Below are 10,898 nucleotides of genomic sequence, written 5' to 3' on the forward strand. Positions count from 1 at the left end.
ATGGATGTATGGTGTGTTGTCCACAATTGTAGATCTGTGTTGATCAGAGGCTTGCAAAACACAGGTAACGTTTTGCAGGCGTTGGAATAAAAAATATGTAGGCCCTGCAAAACGCAGGCTGCGATTGGGCTGGAAAGGGAACTATTGGGCAAGAGGGACGCCTCCTTAGTGCCGCTGCTCCTACCGCCCGCCAAGCGGGCGGAGCGCTCGTTATCCTTACTGTTTTCTATCGGCTGGAATCGAAGCTGCGGATAGATCAGCAGATAGGTTGCTGCGGATAATTTATCCGCTGTTGATCAAATTAATCGTCTTCAAGATCGTCCGCCAAATTAAGGCCGACATGGAGCCATGCGCTGTATTGCGCTCGAACAGTTGAGCGGCCGCCGGCCTGCTACGCATCCTTATTAATTAATAGGTATAATGTAAGGTAGGTTTGGGTATAGCAGGACTTGAACGCCAACGACTTTCATTTTTTCTATCGTCGTCGTAGTTGAATAAGGTAAGGTGGACGTTGAAAACTTTCCAACAGATAATATGGAATAATTTCTCTTAATAGATCTCTTCTTGTTCCTCAATCTTCGGAGAATGCGGCGTTGTATTATTGTAAGTTCTCTCTTCCGAACCTTCCATACTTGTTTCTTAAGTAAGGACTGAAATGAACCATATCGAGCACTGGTCTCACTCTACAAGTTAAGTTCGATGAGCTCCTAGCGTGAATTGGGTTCGACTCCCGTTATACGCGATGTGGCGAATCAGACTGATTCAACGGAGATATGCCTGCATTAAGATTTAAAACTTGCAGCAAGCGAAACGTGCTCTGCATGCCGACAGGGGTAGGCGTTGAACAACTTGGGACTGCGCAAAACGCAGGATGCGTTTGTCAGCGTAGCAGAGTCAAACGCAGGTTGCGTTTTGCAAGCTTCTAGCTGCATGCGCGCCACGTGTTCTCCAAGGGTGTTCAGCTTGGTCCTTATAAGCGAAAAATGCAGATTGGAACGGGAGAAAAGTAAAAAACTAGTTACTGAAGCAAAATGAGAAAAAGTTGAAGGAGAGTGAGGAAGCAAGAGTTAACCGTGAAGGAGCTAAGTGTTGCTGAAGAAGAACTGCACGGTACAGAAAAAAAAAATTGGTGCGTGATTATACCAAACTGGAAGAACATATTATTGAGTATTTAGATCATCCTCAATTTGTAAATAATTTTTTTTAATATTTAACAATAAATATATAGATTAATTCGGGCTGACATGTATCCCTGTTAAAAAATGAATAAATAATAAAGAAAGCTAAGTTCTGCGGATGATCTCATTCAATTTGTGCAGTACTTTATGTTGTTCATTTAAATATTGCTTCAGCAGATGCTTCGGTTTTCTAGTAAGTAGTATCTTCTTACTATTTATGTGTTATATATTGACCTCTTATTCAATTCACTGAGATGCTATCCTTTATATTCATGATGTCTGTTGAACTTGGAACAAGAATAGTAGTTCATATATTGGAATTTTAACAATCAACAACCTAATTTAAAATGAGTAGCATACAAACGAGTTTATTACATACCCATTGATGAAAAGTCAGTAGTTAAATGGCTACATATATATATATATCAAAGTGAAGTTAATAACAAATTAGAGAAACGCGGTTCTTCTCATTACTAGAAATTACAATGACATCACAAAGAACATGCGCTCTTGCTATTTGATAGTTAAGAGGCCTCATAAACCTCCATTCTTGAAAGAAAAAGGGGAAAAAAGCCTACCGAAATTTTACATCTAAAAACATACACAATAATTGTAGGAACGATCAACACCAGCCACTTTTCTATGTACATAGATATGATTAATTATGATAATAATAATAATAATAATAATAATAATAATAATAATAATAAACGGTTTTTTTAACGATGTTTAATTAAAAAAAATTATTATGTTTAATACTTTAGTAATATTTTGTAATAATAAGTAATACTGTATGTTAATAACATACCGTTTAGGATATAGGTAATATAATAAATGGTTATTATTATTGTTATTATTGTTATATTTGAGTAATTATTATTATAATTAGAGTGTTATTATGATTATTTTATAATATTGATTATGATAAAGAGAATAAATTATTATTAATTTTTAATAATTAATAATACTATTTAATAAATAATAGATAAATATTTGTGATTTTTAGAATTATTAACCGATATTATTTAGAATTTAATATTTATCATTTTTCTTTTTGCAGGCTATCAGAAATTTGTTGTCCAGAAAACTGGATCCGCCAGATATCTTTAACGAGGTAGCTGCAGGTCTGCAGTGATACTACATTGACTGGGTTTCAACACGTTTCGCGAGTAAGCGAAATGAGAAGTCATTCTGCACTACTGAGTGCTTTGGTGGAATGCTGGAGGCCGGAGACTCACACATTTCATCTTCTGGTCGGTGAAGTGACGGTGACGCTGGAAGATGTGAGCTATATTCTTGGTCTCCCGATTAATGGGAAGTACGGGTAGATCAGATAGCAGTCACCAGTTTTTGGTGGAGAACTGCATTACGTGTTTTGGTCGGGAGCCCGGTCCGGACGATCACGTGTTCGGGAAGGTTAATATTGCTTGGTCCGGCGGTGCAGAGACACCGAGCCGTGTGATACTCGGGAATCTCTTGAGCGGTACGTCCGGGCGCACATTTTCTGCGTGCTCGGAACAATTGTGTTTCCGGATAAATCGACCGTTTCACTGAACTCGAAGTTTCTACCGCTACTTCGGGCAGTCTGACACACCTATACAGATCGTTGTGTCGTGTCTCACGATACAACTGCAAGAAAATGGATGGCCCACTGATACTGCTTTTTGTTTGGGCGTGGGAGTGTATGCCATTCCTGGCACCTATACCCCGCGATCAACTCGGCGATATTGGTATTCCACTAGCGCGATGGTATTGGCTTTTATCGTTATTGTTATTGTTATTATTATTATTATTATTATTATTATTATTATTATTATTATTATTATTATTATTATTATTATTATTTTGTTCTTCTTATTAATTTTATTTAATTGTTAATTAGGTGCCAGCATATGAGCACTACTATCAGGTCCCGGCGTATGAGCACCAGGTTCAGATGCCGGCATATGCCTATTAGTTTCAGGACCCGGCATATGCCCAGCAGTGGCCGGCATATCAGTAGCAGGCAGCATATATACCGGAACCACAGCCGCCTCAGACACCTGAGCCCTACATACCACATCTGGTAATTCCAGCCGAGGGTCACTTTAGTCCGTTGGATGGATCTGACACCATCAGCTTCTCTCAGGTCCTGAGAGATACAGATTTTCTATCCCCGATGTCACCGCAGGAAGGGCCTGCTACATCTCAGTATTCTGGTGGTTGTCGCGCCACTTCAGGTCATGCTAGTGACTTTGACTTTGATCAGTCAACGGGTCATGTAGATCCGCCCGGTCCATCCGCACCACCACGCGGCCAGTTGTTTGATTTGAATGAGTACCCGCAGCAGGAAGAGGGAGACTTGGGATACGACTTGCAGCACTGGTATGATATTGGTGGAGCGAGTGCTCCGGAGATGAGTGACAGCGGTTTGTATGATACTGGTGGTTCGAGCATGACAGATTTCGGTGGTACTGATGTCGGCAGTGGGCTGGACGCTGGTGTGTCTCAGGGTCATCCGTATAACTTACAGACACAGACTGCGCCTTCGGACAAATACACCCCATCCTTGTATTCGAAGAAGGCGTCGAGGAAGTAGTCTATTGCAGTTGATGTTGGATTCAGTGTTGTATCTTGTATTTAGATGATTCTGTTCAGTATTATTATTATTATGACATATTTAACTTTGTTCCCGTGTAACTCTGTTTGGATCAAAAATGTTTATTCTCTAAAAAATTGAATAACGAGGTTAAAAACTTTATTTATCATAAATTGTTAACTAGGTTAAAGTAAATGACGATGTTACAAAAAAAAGTAACATATAATTGTGAAGTAGGTCATAACAAAATTACATTGAAAAGCTTAACCACTAATGACCTCCAGCAGAGCTTGGACCTGCGCGCTGAGGACATCGGTTGCGGCTATGTCCCTCGCGTCCACATATAGTGCACCGGCGAGGACCACGCATCTCACGCGAATGTATCTCATTCAAGTAGCGGGTGGACTTCGGTCTTCCTTTCGTCGCGCGCCTCAAAGTCCAATTGACGATCACCTTCGCTCCTTCGTATCTATCCCACGTAGAGGGGTCACCCATCGGAACAAACTCGCCTCTGTACACCTTTCAAATTTCAGACATCTTGTGCACATCGTGCACGTACACTTACCAATCGAGACGCTGGTTGGCGCAACATGCAAGCACGTGGCGACATGGAAGTCGCTTGACCTGGAAATGGCCACAGTCGCAGTGTCGTTGCGCAAGGTTGACAGTGTAAATGGTACCATCTTGCATTTCGCGAACCTCAAACATCTCATTGCGCCTGTCAAACCGGTTGACCACAACGTTTCCTGCACGTTGGAAGCTTTCTTCAACTCTCTTCGTTGCAAATTCTGAATACATGAATCCGTTGCAGAGACGCTCATGAGCCTCGGTACTCTTCCGAGTGAACAACTCATTTAGCCGATAGAAAGTTGACCGGACCAGGGCAGTCACAGGAAGGTTGCGTGCACCCTTCAGGACAGAATTTATGCACTCTACTAAGTTTGTCGTCATATGTCCCCAATGATGACCACCATCGAATGCCAACACCCATCTCTCAACACCGATCTCATTGCATCATTGAGTATATGCTTCACCCCGCTCTTTAAGCTTTTGGCAGTTTTTGTTATACTCCTGCTCCGTCCTAGAATAGCCTGTTGAATAAATCATTTAGTCATTAGCAGATGCCACAAATTTACTATGAATAGAACCATAACAGCGAGTTGAAAATACCTGTGTTCACCACGAGTTTATGCAAATATGGAAACTTGAACCTCCTTAAGAAGTTGGATCCGATGTGCCTGATGCAGTACATGTGCCACGCCTTTGGTGGTGACCATGCACCGTTACTGCGAGCTATTGCAGCGTCGATGGAGGTATGGCCGTCAGAAATAATACCCACACCATCAATGGTAACAATATATCTCCGCAAATTCGTTAGGAAAAACTCCCATGCGTCTGCCGTCTCGCCCTCGACTATCGCAAATGCAATAGGCACAATATTTTGATTCCCATCTTATGCAACCGCTACCCAGAGTGCACCTTTATATTTTCTGTACAAGTGCGTGCCATCAACTTGCACAAGTGGCTTGCAGTGTCTAAATGCTACAATACACGGATAGAAGCTCCAAAAAACGCGGTGCAGAATTCTTACACCTTGAACCTCCTCACTCTCACGGTAAACGAGGAGCGTTTTGATTTGAACACGAGATCTTGGCATCTTTACCGTCATTGCTTTCAACCATACTGGCAGAGTCTGGTAAGAAACTTCCCAATCACCGAAAACCTTGGCAATCGTTTTCTTCTTTGCCAACCAAGCCTTGCGGTAACTCACAGTGTAGTTGAACCTGGATTGAACTTCTGCAATAACAGACTTCACCTTTATCGAGGGGTCTGATTCGACCAACGGCCTAATGGCATCTGCAATTGTGTCCGAGTCCTACTTGGCATGATCTTGTGATATCGTTCCCACGGTGCACGTGTGCTTGCCATTGTATCTCCTGATCTCCCAACAAGTTTTCTTTCGAATCAAGCTAGCTCGGATAAGCCAATCGCACCCTGAACCATACCCCTTGCATTTCGCATAGAATGTCTGCGGCTCAGACTCATACACAGTGTAATCAACTCCTTTAGAGATAGTGTAGCTTTTGATTGCAGATATCACCGACTCTTTCGAACCAATAAATTCTATTCCAACACTAAACTCGCCATCTTCCGCCGCAGCGTTGCCTTCACCTACAACATGCGCACCACCATCAGCCAGACAAGGCAAATAAAATAAACACTATAAGAAGCTTGAGTTAATAATCATAACATACCCGTATTCGCATACTCAGGAAATTTCGGGTCATGCATGGCTTTGAGATCTAGAGTCCGCATAAAAGACGGAACACCAAACGGGTGCTGCCTTACAATCGCATTCGCTTCATTTTGCACCTCCGGATTGCCTTCCAAGTCTCCGTCATCGTTTTCGTCATCGACTTCATAGTTAGCTTCGAACTCCTCTTCACTGTCATTATTATCTTCTTCCCAATCTATATCCCCGAGCTCATCAACATTGACTTCCTCGCCAACCGCGCCCGACCCTGACTGCTATTCAAACTCAACGTACAGCTCTATCATCGGCACGTGAAATCGGGTTTGTTGATAAATATAGAACATCTGCTGCATACTGGCATCGTCAGTGATGGGTATTAATTGAAACTGTATTAGCCCACCAAATACTTGCACAGGACTTCTATATAAAAGGTTGCTCACCCTTTTCAAAATGTGGCTTTGAATGTTATTATAAAGCCCATTTTGCAACTCGACGAAGCTCATGGTACATGGAATAGCAAATGACAACGGACATTCACAAACAAAAGTCACTCCTTCATGTGTGTTTGGTAAAACTTCACTGTTATAATATACTCGCAAATTTGCAATATTTTTCATAACTTCAACCTCACCTACTCCGATTTTTTTGACACACCTAACTGTCAAGAAAACTAAGAACTACAACATATGTATACGAAAGAAGAGTATGATTAGTAGAATGGGAGTGAGGCCGTTTGGGCGAGGAGTGCTTCGTATTTATAGGCAGGCCTCTTCATTAAAATATTTTTTTCACAAAACGCAACCTGCGTTTTTCATTTTCCAAAAAAATAATCTGACAACGCAAAAAACGCAGCCTGCGTTTTGCCTTTCCCAAAAAAAAAAGCTGACATTTAGCACAAAACGCAAGCTGCGTTTTGTTATTACGAAAAAAAAATTTTTTTAACCCATCACAAAACACAGGCTGCGTTTGGATTAAAACAAATAAAAAAAATTTTGAAAAGCCTGCAGAAAGCAAAATGCAGCCCACATTTGTTCCCTTTCTTGAAAAAAAAAAAAACAAAAACAGGCCAAAAATAAAACGTATCTTATGTTTTACACGTGACACCATTGCAGAGAAAAATTTATCCATGCGTCCATTACATTGAACAACACCAAACTTTGTTCCATAACAAAAAAAAATGAGCCGAAATAAACACTTAAAAGATTTTAAAAGCATGATAAAAATTAAATAACCAAAAAATATATTTGTTTTGTAAGAATGACCATATAGTGTAGAATCCAGAGCTGAAAACAATGATTGCCGTTAAAGTTGCATCATGATTCATGACAGATGGATCACCAATTACAGCACTGGTATCTTAAGTACAAACATACTATCTTTTGTCTTTTTCTTTGTCATGACATACACCTATACATACACCTATATAGTACTAGTGTACATGTTTATATAGTACACTACTAGCCAATGTTCAAATCAAGCAATAGAATAGTTCTTACTTTCCTCATTCTCGCTTCCTTGCTTTTAAGTTTTAACATCATTCAAAGAAATTCACTTGAGAGTGATTCTCATAAATTTGGATTATGCAACAGAAGATGATGATTCTCTAGCATTGTGAATTGTGATGTGAGCAGAGTGGCACAAAACACTGAATTAACCCAACACCATGTAATAAATTGGGATTCTCAATTGCACTCTTAGAAAATTTATTGTGGAAGAATATAAGAAATCAAGAATTTTTATTTTTTATTTTTTTTCCCCTAATAATTTCATATATGATATAAGAGAAGTTCTTGTATGAATGCAAATCTAACACCTTATATTAACACAATAAAAGTGAATTTTATCATTTTTATTATTCCTACCTGAAATCCCCAACTAGTATCCAAAATGGAGTATAAATCATATCTATGTCCAAAAATGATTTTCTTATTTATTTTGTAATTAAGGAACCTAATATAAAAACAGAGAAAAGAAAGAAAGAAAGAAAGAAAGAAATTTGACAACATTAGAGACCATAAACAATTTTCACATGAAAGATGCATAAACCAAGCCAAGAAATTAATAGTAATCTATACAGAAGAAGTGGTTGATTTTGCTCATTTTCATGACATCATATATAAATATCTAAGTTTGTAATTCATTTACATTTGCATTATTAGAAGATGGAAAAACTTTGCTCAACATTCTCTTCAAAGAACAACCAACAATTACCAAAGATGTTGAGGTTTCTGTTTCTGAGACAGAAGAATCACTGCTACTACTCACTCTTTCTCCATTTTCATTATTCTCTCTAATTTCAGAACTTTGACCAAAATCATCAACCACAATCTCAACTAAAGCAGAGGCACCACTACCATCATCAACATTATGAACATGAACATGATCATGATCATGATCATTATGATCACCCCCATCATCAATAACAGAACCTAATTGGGAATTGTCATTCTCAACAACAATCCCACTACTAATAATTATTGGAGCCCTGCAAATTGGACAATTTGAATGAGAATTCAGCCACATATCAATGCATTCAACATGAAAACCATGTCCACATTTTGGTAAACACCTTCCCATCTCTCCATCTTCAAAAGAACTCAAACAAATCACACACTCAAGCTCATCACTATTCTCAACTTCTTCACTACCTTTCAATACTTCTGAATTAGTAGTAGTATAAATGAAAAGAGGAATTCTTGCAATGATAGAAGAATCTAACCCTTTTGATGTATTGTGATGAGAACTTGATGATGATGGGAATATTGGTGAATCTTCTATGTTGAAGCTGTGGAAGTGGTGGAACCTTGCAGGGCCAAGAACATCAGAAACAGTTACTGTGGCTGCTCTGCGGCGGCGGCGACGACGGCGGCGAGCATTTGCCTGAGCCTGAGCCTGAGCTAGGAACCATTTAGCATAGAGATGGAGGAGAAGGACAAAGAGGATTACAAGGAGCAAAGATATTATGGCTGCAAGCATTATGTTGCTGTTGTCTGAGAACATGTTTTGGAATATTTGACTCAAAGTGTTCATGTTCTTGTTCTTGTTCTTGTTTGAATCAGATTGTGTTAGCAACTTAGCATTCTAATGTGAAAAATTTGTGGTCTTTTGTGTGGTTTTGGAATGAATGGCCAAAAGGGTATAATTTTTTTTATGAAAGATTTGGACTTGGAAGGGTTTTTTAGGACTTTGATATATGATGTGATTTTAGGTACATACATACATGCATAACCCCAAGTCCCTAAAAGAAGTTCTTTTTTTTGTGGATCTAAGAATCATTGGTGTGATTTTATTTTGGTCTTATTGTGTTATGTGAAAGTGGGTTACGTGAAAGTGAAGTTAGTGTGAATAAATTAGAAGGGATTGTTGCCTCTTGCATTTGGTACATTTGCGTGTAATGGTTAGCAACAAGTTTTGGTTTCTCTCATGCACTTGTATTATTGTATTTGCTTAAGGGGAGTCAGTGACCAAATTCTATTCTATTCTACGTATAATTATATATCCCCTTTCTTTTTTATTATAAAATTAAAAGAGAGTAATTTCCTTTTACCATATAATCAATTTTATTATATGAGTTTAATTTTGATGCACGCCAGTATAAAATATTTTATACAGACATTTAATGATATCTGTTTTTTCAGATGAATATTCACGCAATCAATGTTAAAGATAATTGTTTTTGTTGACATAGATTTGATTTGGTAAACTTTTTTAAAGAGATGTTGGTGCTTTTCAAAAGCACAAAATTTTTATTTTGTGTTTGATAAATTAAAAAGATTATGTATTTGTCCTTACAGTTTTTAAATATAGGAGTATTTTTAAAAATACCTAAGGTGGAGTTTTTCAAGCCATTTTTAAAAGTTATCTTTTAAAAACTAACTTTTATAAATTATTTTTGAAAAGTAAAAATTTTAATAAACCAAATCATAGTATTCCAGATATCAAAATTAAATTCTTATTACATATGATCTCGAAATATATAAATATTTCAGAAATTAGAATGTAGATTTTGTCTCTTCCATTTTAACAATGCTATTTCCCTTTTATTGAAGCAAGAACTCTAATATGAAGTGTGCGCATATACTGTTATACTAAAATTCCGATAGTGATGCTTAATTAGTAACATGTTTTGCATTTACTGAAATTAGATATACTTAGTTTTGGGAATGTAAGTAAAATAATAAGAATAATAATAATGAAATACTTAAATTAGTAGTGTGAGGTGATGGACTTAAAGTCAAAGGGGGAATCCATTATAATTGAGATCCCTATGTCCAAAGAGGTAAAAAATGCATAGAAGGGTGAAGAGTAGTGGGGAAAAAAGGGTGGCAGAAATGAAGGACTCGTGAAGGCGACGGCAGCATGAGAGTTGTTAAAGACTTTGATTGGATTCATGTGAACCTCTTTTTAGTCTTTCACACCTTTGTTTATACATTGTTGTTGTTGTTGTTGATAAGGAGTGGTTTAACTCAATTCTTAATATTTTAATTTTAATAGATATAAAATTTCAATCTCATAACACATAATAAAAAAAATTATGTATTCTCTTAATTATTTAAAAAATTGATTACTTTATAACTTTGAAATATTTTTTATGGGAAAGTATGAGGAACCAATAGAATATTTGTATAATGCGTATAATGGAGGTTTAGGGAGTATTAGAGATATAATTATTAGTATTACCTTTTCTCATCAGCTGAAATTTTTGGGATGAGTGGTATCATGACATGATATTAGAACTTTAGATCCGAAAGGTCAAGAGTTCCATTATCTCCCTAACAGAATCCATTTTTTATTTATCAATTCAAAAAGATGATTGAGAGAGTTTTAAAGATTTTATCAATTAGAATTTTGCCGATAAATATTCTAAGTATATTTACTTACTTAGGAG

At 37.6% G+C, this 10,898-nt stretch overlaps 1 protein-coding gene and 1 long non-coding RNA gene across 2 annotated transcripts in view; both read right to left on the bottom strand.

Moving 5' to 3' along the window:
- Positions 547-10,898, bottom strand: part of LOC110268998 — a 15,332-nt gene continuing 4,980 nt past the window's right edge. The window contains exon 3 of the long non-coding RNA XR_002357831.1: positions 547-623. This is a non-coding gene — a long non-coding RNA (uncharacterized LOC110268998). The remainder of the gene's footprint in view (positions 624-10,898) is intronic.
- On the bottom strand, positions 7,149-9,410 carry LOC107605126 (RING-H2 finger protein ATL63). The gene has a single exon (XM_016306923.2). It carries the CDS (start codon positions 9,038-9,040, stop codon positions 8,135-8,137), a length of 906 nt encoding a protein of 301 aa, XP_016162409.1. The 5' UTR covers positions 9,041-9,410; the 3' UTR covers positions 7,149-8,134.

This window comes from Arachis ipaensis, chromosome B01, assembly GCF_000816755.2.
Source record: "Arachis ipaensis cultivar K30076 chromosome B01, Araip1.1, whole genome shotgun sequence".
NCBI classification, from domain to species: Eukaryota; Viridiplantae; Streptophyta; class Magnoliopsida; order Fabales; family Fabaceae; genus Arachis; species Arachis ipaensis.